At 41.2% G+C, this 17371-nt stretch overlaps 1 protein-coding gene across 1 annotated transcript in view; it reads right to left on the bottom strand.

Moving 5' to 3' along the window:
* Cd48 (CD48 molecule) overlaps nucleotides 1-17145 on the bottom strand; it is a 28528-nt gene extending 11383 nt beyond the window's left edge. Inside the window, exon 1 of the mRNA XM_050143114.1 lies at nucleotides 17007-17145. Coding sequence (XP_049999071.1) covers nucleotides 17007-17082 — 76 coding nt within the window. The 5' untranslated portion in view covers nucleotides 17083-17145. The remainder of the gene's footprint in view (nucleotides 1-17006) is intronic.
* Between the last annotated feature and the right edge of the window lie 226 nt (nucleotides 17146-17371).

Below are 17371 nucleotides of genomic sequence, written 5' to 3'. Positions count from 1 at the left end.
ATGAATAGTCTACAGCATGTTTTTTGGTGGCAGCACGGACTTTGAAATGCCATAGAGTTGTAGCAATAAACATGGTTCTGGCCAGTACCTCCACCATGAAGCTAGATTCTCAGAAAGATAAGGAATGAACTGGATCCAGCAATCAAACCTATGGCTTTAATCCTAGCCATATCACTTAGCAAATTAAAGACTCATGTGGTTAAAAGTAAAGATATATATATACACACACACATATATATACAGTAAAGAAAGATTTAAAGATGAAGAAANTGCAAGTTCGAGGCCAGCCTGGTCTAAAGAGCTAGTTCCAGGACAGGCTCCAAAACAACACAGAAACCCTGTATCAAAACACAAAACAAAACAAAAAGAAAAAAAAGAAAAAAAGATCTATTTTCATTCTTCTACAGGTGGATATCCAGTTATGCCTTTAATCCCAAGACTTGGGAAGCAGAGGCAGATGGATCTCTGTAAATTCAGTGTGTAGTGGCACACATCTTTAATTCCAACACTTGGTAGGGAGAGGCAGGCAGATCTCTGTGAGTTCAAGGATAGCCTTGTCTACAGACTGAGTTCCAGGACAAAGATACACAGAGAAACCTTGTCTCAAAAAGCCAAAAATTAAAAATAAAAGAAATAGAGGTTAAAATAAAGCACATAAAGATGAAAAATACACAGAGAGCCTAGATACTGCATGTTATTGTGTTGTTTTTAAATTGTTTGATGGCTGAGTGATGTAGGTGGGTTATCTGTCTATGTGTTAATTTCATTGGTTAATAAAGAAACTGCCTTTGCTTTTTGATAGGGCAGAACTTAGATAGGTGGAGTAAACAGAACAGAATGCTGGGAACAAGGCAATGAGGCAGACATCATGAGCTCCGGCCCAAGATGGATGTAGGTTAGAATCTTCCAAGTAAGCCACCACCTCGTGGTGCTACACACATGGCTAATAGAAATGGGTTAATCAAGATGTGAAAGTTAGCCAGTAAAAGGCTAGAGCTAATGGGCCAAGCAGTGTTTAAATGAATACAGTTTCCATGTAATTATTTTGGGTAAAGCTAGCTGGTGGCTGGAAGCCGGGAGACAGGAAGTGGCCCGCAGCTCCTTCTACAGCTGAGGAAGGAAAAAAAGCTGCTAAAAGACATTTTAATATAAATGTTGCTGAATTAATCCAAGATAGGTATTTTGAAAATATCTTGACTTTAAAATTGAAGTCAACAGGTATGTTACTTTGGAGAAAAGGTTTTGCTTTTGTTTCCACAGAAAATGAGAGGCTGTGGATTTGTTCTGGGCTAAGAAAATTCATGTTTGATCAAGGAAGACCCCTGAGAAATCTCTAGTAGGAGTGAATGGCCCAGATATCTGAATTCTACATCCAGAAAAGATTCAAGACTGCTACCTGAGGTGATCAAGCCTCACAGGATACTCCAGTCACAACCTGATCATAATTCTAAATTTTGTTTAGGTCCCCCATAATAATATCTCCAATCAGCATGAAAACTATACCCATATTCCAAAAAAATGGACTATGAATATTTTCCTTTGTCTAGAATGTTTGTTACAAGTTGTTATGGATAATGGTCAGGAGAAAAACTAAACAAAGGATATTAGATTTAGAGTTCTTATTTTAAAAAAAGGAGGAGTGCTGTGGGACAATGATTTTTTATCCTGTCACTTGTATTATTTTTAATAAAATGCTGATTGGCCAGTAACCAGACAGGAAGTATAGGCAGGGTGACGGTGAACAGGCTGGAAGTAGAGGTGTGGCAACACGAATGCTGGGAAGAGGGAAGCATAGTCCACAGTCATGACCCAGCTGTAGAGGAAGCAAGATGTGACTGCCTTGCCAAAAAGGGTACCAAGCCATGTGGCTAACATAGACAAGAATAATGGGTCAATTTAAGATGTAAGAATTAGTTAATAAGAAACCTGAACTAATGGGACAATCAGTTTATAACTAATTTAGACCTCTTTGGCGCTTAATGGCAGCAGGACCAGTGGGATAGGAACCTTGGTCAACAAGGATATCAACACCTCGAGCTACAATCTTCCAAATATTAGATACCTAGATGCCATTGTAAAAATAATATCCAGTATAATATGGCTCCAGTAGTGCCCAGCAACCCTCTGAAAGCAGACCCTGAATATTCCAACCCAGCTGAGGCACAAGAAAACAACCTTAACAGTCTTTATGAATATGATAGAGCTGAATGAAAAATAGACCAAGACAGAAATTAAGAAAGAAATTAAAGACTTTCTAGATTTGAATGAAATAGCATACCTAAACTTATGGAACACAATTAAAGCAGTTCCAAGAGGCAAGTCCATAGTACTAAGGGTCTACATACTAGTAATATGGAGCAATCTCATACTAGTAACTTAGCAAAAGAAGTACCCATACCAAATAGGAGCACAAGGCAAGAAATAATCAAGTCAGGGCTGGAATCAATAAAAAAGAAACAAAGAGAACAGTACAAAGAATCAATGAAACAAAAGCTTAGTACTTTGAGAAAATCAACAAACCCTTATCTAAATTAACTAGCAGGCAGAGAGTAAATGTCCAAATTAACCAAATCAGAAACAAAACTGGGGTGTTGTAGGGAGAGCGGAGCAAGCAGGATGCTTGTCATCCCAGCCACCCCTCTAGCTTACGCCCGAAATAACCACACAGAAATTGTGTTAATTAAATCACTGCCTGGCCCATTATCTCTAGCCTTTTAGAGGCTAACTCTCACATCTTGATTTAACCCATTTCTAATAATCTATATGTCACCATGAGGTCGTGGCTTACTGGGAAAGATTCAGCATCTCTGACCTGGCAGCTCCACGGCAGCTCTCTCCCTGCCCTTCTTCCCAGCATTCAGTTCTGTCTACTCTGCCTACCTAAATGCTGCCCTATCAAAAGGCCAAGGCAGTTTCTTTATTCAACCAATGAAAGCAACACATAGAATAACCTCCTACACCAATGGGGGACATAACAATAGATATTGAGGAAATACAGAGAATCATAAGAGTAAACTTTAAAAAACCCCTGTACTTTCACCAAATTGGAAAACCTAAAATAAATGGATATTTTTTCAAAACATTCTGCTTAACAAAGTTAATCAAGATAAGCAGTTCTAGTGAAATAGAAGCAGTTGTTAAAAGTCTCCTAATCAAAAGGGATCATGGCCAGATGGTTTTAGCTCAGAATTCTATCAGACCTTCAAAGAAGAATTAATGCCAATGCTCTTCAAATTATTCCACAAAATAAAAACAGAAGGAATATTGCCTAATTCATTTTAATGAGGGCACAGTTACCCTGATACTCAAACCACATAAATACTCAACAAAGAAACAAAATTGCAGACCAGCTTCCCTTATGAGCATATATGCAGAAATACTTGCAAACTGAATCCAAGAAACATCAAAAATACCATCAACCATGATCAAGTAGGTTTCAGCCCAGAGATGCAGGGATGGCCAATATACATATATAAATAAATATAATATGTTTACCACATGAACAAACTGAAAGGAAAACCAAATAATCATCTTATTAGTTGCAGAAAGGCCTTTGACAAAATCAACACCCCTTTCTTCTATCCTTACAGCCAGAACCATGTGACTGAAGCTGCCAAATTCTGCTGCTTACTGGGACTGGAACATGGCCCCCTCATTCAATTACATCCACACCAACTTGTTATTTTCAATAATTTTTCTTCACTGCCTAAGCTTGACTGTCTTAAAACTGGATCTGCAGACCTAGGCTGGCCTCTCCCTTACTCTGCCTTCTTTCTTCCAGCATTCAGTTTAGTTTTCCCCACCTAGCTCTACTCTATCCTATCACAGGCCTAAGATAGTTTCTTTATTAACCAATGATATTCATAGCATACAGAGGATAATCTCACATCAGTATGATCTTGTTGGAGGAAGTGTGTCACTTTGGAAGCAGGCTTTGAGGTCTCATATATGTTCAAACCACACCCAATGGACAGGAAACAGACCACTTCCTGTTGCCTTTTGATCAAGTTGTAAGGACTCTCAGCTTCAGCACCGTGTCTGCTTGCATGCTGCCTTGATTCCCACCACAATGATAATGGACTAAACCTCTGAACTGTAAGTGAGCCAACCCACAAAATGTTTGTTTCCATGGTCATGGTTTCTCTTTACAATAATAAAAACCGTAAGTAAGACACCTTCCTATATATAAATGACAGACTGAGAAACAACTCAGGAAAGCAACACCTTTCACAATAGCATCAAAAACTATAAAGTTTGTTAATTCTAATCAAACAAGTGAAAGGTTTTTATGATAAAACCTCATCATTGAGGAAAGAAATTGAAGATATCAAAAGGTGGAAAGTCTCCCGTTCTAACAGATCTGTAAGATTATCAGAGTAAAAACAGCCATCACACCAGAAGCCATCTATAGATGCAATCAATCCTCATCAAAATTCCAACACAATTCTTCATAGATCTTAAAAAGACAATTCTCAACTTCATATGGAAAACACATATACACACAGACACACAGACATACACACGCACACACACAGAAGGATAGCTAAAACAATCTTGAATCAATAAAAGCACTATGGGAGGTATCACTAGTCCTGATTTCAAACTGTCCTAAAAAGCTAAAAACAGCATGTCATTTGCACAAAAACAGACATATAAATCAATGGAATTGAACTGAAGACCCAGACATAAACCCACACACCAATATACAACTGATTCTTTATAAAAAAGCCAGAAACACACATTCGGTAAAAAAAAAGACAGATTTGTCTACAATTGATATTGGTCAAATTGTATGTAGACATGTAGAAGAACGCAGTGAGATCCATACTAACCACTCTGCACAAAACTCAAGTCCAAAAGGATTGAAGACCTCATCATAAAACCAGATACAGTGAACTGTAGAAGTCAAAGTGGGGAATAGCCTTGAACTTATTGGCACAGTAAACGATGTTCTGCACAGAACACTATTAGCAAAGCACTAAGATCAACAATTGAGAAATAGGACCTCATGAAACTGGGAAGCACTGCAAAGGACACTGTTTTGGATGAAGAAGCAGCCTACAGAGTGAGAAATGATTTTCACCAGCTCTGCATTCAATAGAGGATTAATATTCAAAATATAAAATGAACTCAAGAAACTAGACACAAACAAACAAAATGCCACATTTAAAACACAGGATACCCTAACCCCAAAATGGCCCCCATCAAGACATCTCTTTTGTTACTCTCCCCCTCCAACCTGCCTCTAACCTGCCTCCTGCACACAGCCCACCTAACCAACTCTCTCTTGTTCCCATCCCTCTATCTCCCAACCCCCTCCCTCAGTTTACCTAGGAGATCTTTTCTACTTCCTCTTCCCAGGGAAATCCATGTATCACTCTTTGGAACATCCTTGTTATCTAGCCTCTCTGGGGCTGTAAATTTTAGGCTAGTTATCCTTTACTTTATTCCTAATAATCACCAATGAGTGAGTACATACCATGTTTGTCTGGGTCTGGATTACCTTACTCAGAATAATTTTTTTCTAGTTCAATCCATGTGCCTGAAAATTTCATGAGGTCATCACTTTTTACAGATGATTAGTACTCCATTGTGGGAATGTACTGCATTTTTCTTATTCATTTTTCAGTCAAGGGAGCATCTAGGTTGTTTCCAGGTTCTGGTTATTATGAATAATGCTGCTAAGAACATAGTTGAACAAGTGTTCTTGTGGTATGACTGCGCATCCTTTAGGTATATGCCAAAATTTGTGTAGCTGGGTCTTGAGGCAGATTGGTTTCCAATTTTCTATGAAACTGCCATACTGATTTCCAAAGTGGCTGTACAGGTTTATACTCCCACCAGCAGTGGAAGAGTATTTCCCTTACTCCACATCCTCTCTATCATAAACTATCTGATGTGGGATTCCCCTCTGTATGCTATGAATATGTTTTATTACCATTGGTTAATAAAGAATCTGATTTGGCCTTTGGCAGGGCAGAATAAAGCTAGGCAGGAAAATTAAACTGAATGCAGGGAGAAAGAAGGCAGAGTTATGCAGACACCATGTATCTGCTGAAGGAGACAGAGGCTGGAACCTTACTGGTATGCCACAGCATCATAGTAATACACAGATTAATAGAAATGGGATGATTCAAGATGTAAGAGTTATCTAGAAATATGCCTGAGTCATTGACCAAACAGTGTTGTAATTAATATAGTTTCTGTGTGACTATTCTGGTCTTGGCAGGTGGGAAGTGAACACATAGTCTCCATTTACAAATATCATTAGTTTTTGATCTTAGCCATTTTGACAAATGTAAGATGGTATCCCAGAGTTGTTTTGATTTGCTTTTCCCTGAAGACTAAGGATATATAGCAATTCTTTGTCCTTTAGCCATTTGAGAGTATTCTGTAAAAAATTCTCTGTTTAGATCTGTATCCCACCTTTTAATTGTATTATTTGGTATTTTAATGTTTAGCTTCTTGAGTTCTTTATATATTTTGGAGACCAACCCTCTGTCAGATGTGAGGTTGGTGAGGATCTTTTCCCATCTGTAGGTGAACCTGGTGCCAGAAAACCCCCTCAGGAACCCACAAGGATGACCCCAACTAAGACTCCTAGAAATGACGGAGAGGGTGACTGATCTGGCCATCTATTGTAAGCACATTGATGACTTCCGTAATTGTCATCAGAGATACTCTATCGAATCACTGTTGGAAGCAGAGGCAGAGACTCATAGACAAGCACTGTGCTCAGCTCCAAGAGTCTTGTGGAAGAAAGGGAAGGGGGATTATACCAGCCAGGGAGATCATGATGAGGAAACCCACAGATTCAGCAGACCTGAGCTCATGGGAGCTCATGGATACTAGACCAACAATCAGGGAGCCTGAATGGTACCGACCTAGTCCCTCTGCATGTGTGTAACAGTTGTGTAGTTTTGTCTCTTAGTAAGGCTTCTAACAGTGAGAGTAGGGCCCCTCCTTGGCACTTAGCTGACTTTTGGTAACCTGTTCCCCATGCTGGATTACTTGGCCTTGCCTTGACATAAGGAGAGGAACTTGTCCTACCTCAACTTGATGTGCCATGCTTTGTACAAGCCTATAAGAGGCCTGCCCCTTTCTGAATGGAGATGGAGAAAAAATGGATGGGGAGGGAGGAAGATAGGAAAGGGGAGGGGTAGGAGGAGAGGAGGGAGGGTGCTGTAGGAAATCCTACAGCCAGTAGCCTTTAAGTTACCTGCCCACTTGGGCATGGCCTCTTATAGTATAAATGCTGATGTAATAGCTCATGTTCCCTCTCTCTTCCAGGTGTTGGATTTGGTTCCTGTTCTCCATTCATGAAGAGGACTGTGATCTATGAGTCTACCCCCAAATAAATAACTCTTTATTGTACTCATTTCTGAGCTAGTGTGGGATTTCTTTTTAGCATCCATCTTTTGGTTGGTATATAAAATAAATGAAAAAATGTTATTTAAATAAAAAAAGCTGTTTATAAAAAATCAGGGTACCAATCTAAACAAAAAATTCTCAACATAGGGAACTCAAATAGCCAAGAAACACTTAAAGAAATGGCCAAGATCTTTAGTCATCCAGGAAATGCAAGTTGAAATTACCTTGAGATTTTATCTTATACCTGTCAGAATGGCTAAGAGCAATAACACAGGTGACAGCTCATGCTGTCCAGGATGTGGAGTAAAGGGAACATTCATCAATTACTGGTGGGAGTAAAAACTTGTACAGCCACTGTGGAAATCAATATGGTGTTTCTTCAGGAAGATGGAAATGAATCTACCACTTGTGGTAGTTTGAATGTAATTGGCCCCCATAATCCCATAGGGAGTGTCACTATAAGGAGATGAGGCTTTGTTGGAGTATGTATGGCCTTGTTAGAGTAAGTGTGTTACTGTATGTGTGCACTTTGAGGTGTTTTTTATGCTCGGGATACAGCCCATTGACTCAGTCAATTTCCTGTTGCCTGCAAGATTTATGACTCTCAGTTACTCTTCCAGGACTATGTCTACATCCCTGCCACCATGCTTCCAACCTTGATGATGAACAGAACCTCTGAAACTATAAGCAAACTATGACAATTAAATGTTTTCATTTATAAGAGTTACTATGGTCATGGTGTCTCTTCACAATAGAAACCCTAAGTAAGACACCACTACTACAGAGGCACTTGCTCAACTGTGTTCATTGCTGCTCTATTAATAATAACTAGAATTTGGAAATTATGGACAACCAGAAATTGGAAACCCCCTTGATGTCCTTCATCAGAAGAATGGATTTTTTTTTTAAAAAAAAGTAGAACATTTACACAATGGAGTGTTATTCATATGCTTAAGAAAATGACATCATGAATTTTGCAGGTAAATGGATGGAACTAGAAAAAAATCAACTTGAGGGAGATAACTCAGACCCAGAAAGACAAATATAGTATGTAATTCACTTATATTAGCTGTTAAATCAATGATAACCAAGCTACAATTCATAGAGCTACAGAGGTCAAGTATAGAACAAGGAACTAGGGGTACAGATATGTCTCCTGAGGAAAGGGAATTGGAATAGATAGTTATGTGTGGATATGACCAGGACAGGAGGTCCAAATAAGGAGGCTGAGGGGAAAAGGTCCTGAGGGAGAGAATATGGGGAGAAACACCTAAATTTAATGGCAATTTGAGGGGTGTTTGGAAACCTAATACAGTAGAATCTTCCTATTATATATACATGTATGAAATTGATATAAATTAAAAATCACCAAATAATGGGAGAGACATAGTCCCAACTGGTCATCTCTTGTCACTAAATGAAGCTTCCAGTACCAGGATTAGATTATGCTGAATTGAGTTGTTGTCAAAGTAGAATGTCTCATGGGAATTCCCAAAAATACTCAGACCATTGCCAAGACTATAAATTGCTTTCCACAAATGGACAGCAAGTCTCCATTGTTGAAAACAACACCTATAAAACTCATTGAACATGGAAAGTCGAGCTTGTGCCTACAGAGAGAGCCTTCCACTCTGTATGCTAGCATCTTTGGTATAAGAATGTATTCTCACCCTACCAAAAAAGAAAAGTAAACACCAGTCCAACTACAATCCCTTGATCTACAATGGTATCCTGCCTGCAAGATATGCTAGGACAATGGTAGTACAAATCTTGTGGGAGTAACCAATCAATATCTGATTTGACTTAAGGCCCACTCCATGAGATGGAACCCATACCTGACACTCTTTGACTCACCAAGAACCAGAGACTAGATAGCCCAGGGACTTTGGTTAAAACCAAATGCTACTGTTCTAGAAAAACAAAATGAAACAAAAACCCTTTATCAATAAAATAAATCATAACAGTGTTCTGCTATATCAGTACCTTATTCAGCCATCATCAAAGAAGGTTCCTCCTGCAGCAGATGGGACCAGATGCAGAGACTCACAGCCACACATTATGCAGAGTGAAAACCTTAGAATACTCAGCTCTAGATGGGCTGTCTTTATCAAATCCTTCTGCTCAGAGCTCAGGGAATTCCATGGAAGAGGAGTCAGAAAGAGCGTAAGAGCCAGAGGGGATGGAAGAAACCAAGGAAAGAAGGTCCTTTAAATCAACATGATCAAAGCTCATTTGAACTCAGATAGGATAAAACTGCATGTAAAGGGCCTGAATGGGGCTGCATTAAGTCCTCTGTGCATACATTATGGTTTCCAGTTTAGTGCTTTTTTGAGATTCCTGAGTGTGTGAACAAGTGTGTCTCTAATTCTTGTATGTTCTCTTGAGCTCTTTTCATTCTAATTGTTTTTGTCTTGTCCAATTCAGTGTGATCGTTTTTTATCTTACTATATTTTATTTTGTTGTATTTTATTATTATCCTATAGAAGCCTGTCTGTTTCCTAATAAGAGACAGAAAGGGAGTGGATCCAGTTGAGAGAGGTAGTGGAGAAGAACTAGGAGGAGTAGAGGGAGGGGAAACCATAATCAGGATATATTATATGAAAAATATCTACTTTCAATATAAAGAAAAAGAGTAATGAAATACAATAACTGAATATATCATACAGCATATTAGGCAGTGATGATTGCTAAGAGAAAGCAGGGTTATGAATACAGGCGGAGAGTTAGATCAGGGAGAAGTCATGTATAAGGTAATGAGTTTGTTGCATCTGAGCAAAGGCTTCAAGACGAAAGGAAACCTAACAGATATCTGCCATGCCTGAGCCAGGTAGAGGAAGATCTACAGCAAAGGCCCTGTGGTGGGAGTGTGCCTGCCATATTTAACCAACACCGAAAAGATCACAGGGGATGGCATGGAGTGAAGGGGAATGGGTGAAGAAAGGGGGCAGTGAAAGGGCTGAAGATAATCAGTTAAGGTATTTTTCTTTTAGTAATCTTTTACTTTTGCTCTAAAAAAAATTCAACCAGGTACAGTGACCTGTAATCCCAGAACTAGGGAGGCTGAGGCAGAAAGATCATGAGTTTGGGGTCAGACTGGCTATATAGCGAATTTCAGGCTATACTGGGCTACATAGCAAGATCCTCTCAAAAGAAAAACAGAAAATTAATGATATGATAAATAATTAAATAAAACAAATAAAAACTTTAAATTATTTTTTTCAAAATTTCCTGTAAATGGCTTAGGTTAACATAGGTACTTGCATTTTCTTACACGCAAATCATTAGAAAGTAGGAACTGATGATTTTCATAAGGAATTATCTGAGGAAGTTTGGTTTTGAGGCAGAATTGCTGTAAAGTGAGGTCGCTGAAGCGTCCGAGTTCCTGTGTTCTGTTGCTGTGACAAAGTCCTGTAACCAAAAGCAACTGGAGAGGGAGAGTTCAGCTTACAAGTATGAGGTCACACCCCATCACTGAGGGAAGTCAGAACAGAAACTCAAGGCAGGAAGCTGGAGTCAGGAACTGAAGCGGAAACCACGGAGGATTGCAACTGAGTGACTTGCTCAGTCTGCTTCCTTATACAACTCAGGACCACCTGCCCAGGGATGAGACTGACCCCACTGGCTCAGCCCACTCACAATAATCATTAATTACAAAATGGCCTACCGATGGAGGCATTTTTTCAATTGAGGTTCCTCTTCCTGGACAACTCTAGCTTATGCCGCCTGACAAAAACCTGACCAGGACGATCCCTTATGTGATTGTAGGTGCCCTAACAGTGTCTTTATGTATCAACAAATTTTATTAAATAGCAATTTAAACATTCAGTGGGGGCTACTGGTTGTTTTCAGTCCAACAGCACAGCCTCTTCATCGCTTTCATGTTGGGTGATTTCAGACTTGTGAGTATTTTCGGATCTGTCTAAGAGGAACTAGAATTGGGGGATGTTTAGCTTGAGCTCAAAAGGATATAATTACGTGTTTCATACACTCTTCCATGTAAGGCATTGCCACCCATGTAGGCAAATACATGATGCCCTGGAATATCCCCTCTGCCCATGGTGACATCCCCCTGCTGTGTCCGTGCCACATAGCATCAGGACTGTTCAAGAGCCTCCTCTTCAACTACCAAAAGATAGAAACATCTATGGCCCCAGAGCTTTCAAAATTCAGCCCTTCATTTCAGGATCCATTCATTCTTTCGACCTACCTATCGCTTCAACAAGAGAACTTATCAGTTAGGTTACAAAACAGGCCCCAAAAGGACAGTGCTACTGATGATGTCCTAAGATGATGGCCCAGCCCAGGTGAACAGAAGAATCCTACCAGGTAAACTGAGACCTAAACTCAACACGCCTCAGACACCTTGTGATGTGGGTCTCTGTTCTTCAGGAAAGCCACCATTTCCCTTCTCTGTCCCTAATGGCAGACCACTGCAAACAAAGTTAACTCAAAAGCCTGTGGCCTCTAGAGACTCCTACCCTGCTGCCTGTCATATAGAAGCTCCTCCTGCCTGACCACTGCTCTCTACTCTATGAGATGCCTGACCCACTCTAAACTTTTTCTAGCCACGGGGTGATCTAGTTTGGTGGTTTCCCTGCACTTGTTCATACCAATGGCCCCGTCCTTTGACCTATGCAGACATACCCTGACACTTGGTTCCAAGTTGCTTCTGATTGGTCCAGTCCATATTTTACCATATCCTTCATAGAATCACTTAAGTCTAAAAAAAAAACCAGATACTGTACAGTCTCATGCCCTGGACTCTCTGGGCTTTGACAGCAGCAATGTATGCAGGTGCCTGGCCTAGTAGAGAGCATAGCATAAGAGAATATTCCCACGGGGCTTTTTGTTGTATCTGTTCTTAGATAAAATGTCATGTAACCTAGGTTGAGCTCAACCTCACCATGTAGTCAAAGATGGTCTTAAATAACAGATTCTCCTGCCTTAGCTGCCTAAATGCTGGGGTAACAGCTGTGTGCCATCATGTCCAGAATTTTAAGTCTTTGGCTATACATTCCATATTTCCTCTCATTCTTATTTCCATGTGGTTTTAATATGTGGCCTCAGTCAGTGATTTGCCATTAATACTTTGGTATTTAAGGCCAAATGATACACTTTTTTTTCTTTGCAAAAGAGAAATCTGTTCTGTGATTCTAAGAATCTAAGATTCTAAGTAACTGTCCTTGGCCCACCAGACACTTCCTTATTGGAGATAACCAAAAGTACCACAGGTACTGGGACAAAAGTTCCCCACCCTCATCCATGAAGAACTCACTTAAGTCATCCAGGACAGCCTCTCCGACAAGCGTCAGCTTACACTCAGGAGATGGAAAAACTCACGATAGAATAAAAGAAGAAACTGAGCCCCAGCCCCTTCCCACGTAGGGGAGCGGTGAGACGCCATGGTGAACAGGATGTTGCATTGCCTCCCTCAACCATCTGCATGTAGCAACTCGAAAAAAGGCTGACCTAATCACTGGGGATGGCCGCTTGCAAAATTAAGGAAGCGGTCCGTTGGTGGCTAAAGTCTTGCTGTACCTTCATAATGGTTGCGGTTATTCTTTAGAAGACAGGTGAGACAAGAGTAAAGGGGATGATGACTGTTGGCAAGACGACAAAGCAGTGGGTGGTGTGTCTAGGCACTGAGGGCAAAGTAACAGTGTTTCCCTGTAGCTCATAATAGGAATGGAGATAATCCTGCTTCTGTCCATCCACGTAACCTGTCTGTTAGAAAGGCATAATTGTATCTGTTGGGATAGCAAGTGAATGTATCCCAGCACTTGAAAATTTGACAGTAGAATCGTGATCCAAGGTTATCTGTGCTACATGGTGAGCCCCTTAAGTCACGCACGCACACACACACATGAGGGGGGTGGGGGGCGTAATTTCAAGCCAAGGCATTGATCAGAAAAGAGAAAAATGTTCTAAAGAAGAAATTCTGATTACCAAAACCACAAATCTTGTAGTTGTAGTAAAATTGTTAAGAAAGAAATGGAAATGAATCTTGAAGACAAGGGTGTGGTGTCACCTGGAGTGCGCTGGAGAGAAAAAACTTTTTTTTTTTTTTTTTGTTTTTGGTTTTTTGAGACAGGGTTTCTCTGGAGACCAAATATTTAAGAAACCTATGTAAACCCATTTAGGAACTATTAAGACCCTAGATTTAGGTCTTGGTAACTATACCCGGGGTGATCTCTTCTGAGACAGGGGATAGAATGAGTGTAGTAGGCCAGTTTGCTATGGATTCTGAGTGTAGAGAAGGAGAAGCAGATATGAGCCATCCTCTTGAGGTTCCACAGTGTGAATGGGAAGGAGGATGGAGTGTGTGGAAGGTCGTAGAAGGTGAAAAGAGGTTTCCATTTTGTTTGCTTGGTTTAGGGACTGAAATGACTTAAACTGTTGTGTAAGTCAAGGTTCTCTAGAATCACAGAACTGATAGAAAGGGGATTTATTAGAATGGCTCACAGACTGTGGCCCAACAATGCCTGTCTCCTGACAGAAATTCCAAGAACCCAGTAGTTATCAGTTTATATGGCTGAATGTCTAAGCTGGTCTTCAGTATACAAAAGAATTCTGAAAAGTAGGCACTAATACCAGTTAAGGCATTCACTTGAGAGCAAGAATGAGGACTAGCAGGCAAAGAGCAAAAGCTTCCTCTTTCCTTGACCTTTATATAGGGTACCACGTGAAGATGAGGACAAATTTAGGATGGTTCTTCCTATCTCTAATAATCCAATTAACTAATCATAGCACCCAGCATTCAAAGATGACAAAGGCAAAATTCATTTAAAATGAGATGAGTATACACAGGGTGAGGGCAAGGTGATGTATGAACTTTGTACTCAAAATTTGGGCTCTCTCATTTGTCATAGAAGTTATTGAGGAGTTTCACATTTTAAAAAAGGTGAAATCAACATAACTATTTTAGAAAATTTACATCAATAGCAGTGTTCAGATCAGGTAGGTACAGAGAATGAACCAAAAAGAGCAATTAGGATTGGTCGTGCTCCTGCTGGTCAACACCAGAAAGTGATCATTTGGTCCAGGATGAAAGACAATGGAGAGAGATAAACTAGCACATATCTGGTTGTGAAAAGCAAGGGAAAGAAAAGACTGAGGATAGCTACTAGAATTCTAGCTTGAGAAACTGCAGAAATGGGCGTGCTATTAGTCAAGGCAGTTAACTATGGAAGAACAGAAAAGTTGGGGAGGAGAGAAACTATGGAAGGGCTTTGGTTTTTAATTTTTATTTTTGTTTGTTTAACACATGACCTTTCTTATGTGGCCCTGGCCATCCTGTAACTTGTTGTGTGGACCAAAACGGCCTGGAACTCGCTGAGATGCACCCAAGTGCTGAGATTAGCAGCACGCAGCACCACGCTTGGCTATGGGACTTTGTATTTTAAGTTGGAGCTGAGGACGTTGCTCAGTATTTGACATGTCGGAGGCCCTACTCTCCAACTTTGCCTTTTTAACACCCTTCCCATCAGTAGATGGGTTTCTGGTCCCTTCCCCTTGAGGTCAGGTATGGTGGTTCAAATCTGTAATCCCAGCAGTTGGGAAGGAGAGGCAGTAAGATTGCAAGTTCAAGGCTGTTCTCTGCTACACAGCAAATGTGAGGCCAGCCTGGGTTACAAGAGACCCTGTCTCAAAAGAACAACAACGATGATGTCCCGTCCTCTTGCAGCTGGATCGGCCTTCGTGACTGCCTTAGTGAAGAGAGTGCTGAGGGGTGACTCACAAAGCTAGGTGAGAAATAACAGACACCATTGGCTGGTTTGTCTTAACTGACCGTAAGAGACACTACAGTTAGTTAGACATTTACCACATGAATAAAATGCCTTTCAAATGACTTTAGGCTCCACCATGGTCTCGCCGGCAATTAGGAGCGATTCCTTAAATGAAAAGTAACCTAGTGAAACCCACCTCCAACTCATGAGTGAAATCAGTTGTAGCTACTATTTCCGGCACTTGTGCTTTGGGGGGGGAGGGGCTCATTAAACAGCAAGAAAAAGTCAGAACAAAAATGGGGAGTCAAATTATGAACACATGTCTGGAACGTCTAGAGTAGACGCTTGAAAAAAAAAAAGAACAGAAATTCAGATCTGAGGCACAGGCAAGAGTTGGGCTCTGAGAGTTCGTTTATGTGTATCCCCCACTCCCCTCTACCTCATGCTGCAATGTGTGTCCTGGGTGCAGCTTCACATTTTACAACTTCATTGAGTCTGACTAGAAATTCCTCAGAGACATAGGAAGTGTGACATCACGCCCATTTTAGAGTGGAGGAGAATTCTAAAAGGGCCTACAGGATGGAGCCCAGACCAAAAAAAAAAAAAAAAAAAAAAAAAACCAACCCAAACAAACAAACAAAAACCAGTTCTTCCAGGTCCCAGTATAATACCATTTCCAGTGCACCCTTCTACCTGAAGGGAGATAGCAAAATGCCACTCAGGAGCAGAGGACGCTCCTGAATCATCTCCTTGAAAATGGACAGCTTAGAACCCTAAAGATGACGAGGGAAGAGTTGTAGAGAGTGTTTCTCAGACTTTACCCTGAAGGCAAACATTACAAAAGAGAAGAAGCTTGTCAAATGCTCATGAAGTTATGGACGTGTAGACCGAAAGGAAGATTTTGAAGTTACTCATTCGTTTGTTTAGCAGTTGTTTACTGAGTATTTGCTGTGCTCCAGGCAAATACTGGATGCTGACTCAGAAGGAAATAAAAAGCAAGTCATAAACTATTGCTGAGCCCCAAGGTTTCCTGGAGGAAGACACATGAAAATGGCAGACGGTGGTGAGGCAGGATGAGTTGAGAGTACACAGAATTCTAGACAGAAAGGCCCAGAGTCAAGAGGGATGCTCCATTCTAGGCAAACAACAAAGTTCAGTTCAGCCAACTTGGTCTCAGCAGTTGACCAACGCTTCCTATCAGCTCCCACGTCAACGGCCGTAATACTGTGCTATGAGCTGAAGCAGCCCAGCGCGGTCAGGAAAATTACAAAGGGCCCTGCAGACAGTGCATCCCTAGACTTGAAGCCAGTCTGTGCCAAGAAGGCCAAGCAGAGAAGCCTGGTATTAGCGTCACGCAGATCTCCACACAGGGCTAGTTCATCTCCCTGAGACCTGCACACCAGCACGGTTTTACAATGCTGTGTAACTTCTTGCTCACCCATAGTGCTGAAATCTGGATCTGTCTCTGACGTGGTTGTTTACCTTTTGTTTTAGCTCAGGGCAGGACTATTTACATAAATAAAATCCCCAACACCTAACGAGACACATTGCTTCTGAACAGAAAACATGGCAACTGAACAACGGAGCACCCCTCCACGGAGAGCTTCTTTTACTTAAAAATAAGTTCCTGTAATTTTATAGGCCAACAGCCATGAGTTACAATACAGGGGGCCCAACTTCCCCATCTCCCTGGGTCCTGTTTCTCATGTCCCCTCGTGAAAAGAAACAGGGCCTGATTTTCCGGAGCTAAAGAAGACTCCCCAGCCTCCCCATAGCCCTGCCGCCAGCATGGAAGCACCCTGCCCAAGATCCCACCCATTTCTAGGGCTGAACTATGTCCCATCTCCCCTTTCCTGGCTGGCCATGCCTTCAGTGCACAACCACAAGCAGACACTTGGTGGAAACTACCTTGAAGTCCCGATATCACAGGCAGGAGTAGCAGTTCCAGGACCAGACACCATTCCTGTTTTCTGAAGTAACACATGCTACTTTGCAAAGCTTCTCAGGAACACCAGCGACAACTGTGAGAGCAGGCAGAGAAAAACCCCAGCAGAATCAGGAAGTTGTGTATGAGGCCTTACGGTAGGGTGGGAGGATCTCCGCCCCCCCCCCCCCCCGGCTGTTCTGTAGACCCAGCTGGCTTCGAACTCACAGAGTTCTGCCTCCTTATTCCTGAGGGCTAGGATGTGCCACCATACCTGGCTTGTGAATTAAAGGTACCTTTAGTCTGTCCTGAGGGTTTCCCACTCAGAAAAACCAACAAAAGCTCTGAG

The sequence above is a fragment of the Alexandromys fortis genome, unplaced genomic scaffold (assembly GCF_014885135.2).
Source record: "Alexandromys fortis isolate MF-2015 unplaced genomic scaffold, M_Fortis_MF-2015_v1.1 scaffold_51, whole genome shotgun sequence".
Lineage (NCBI taxonomy): Eukaryota > Metazoa > Chordata > Mammalia > Rodentia > Cricetidae > Alexandromys > Alexandromys fortis.
This window is presented reverse-complemented; position numbering and strand designations above follow the sequence as displayed.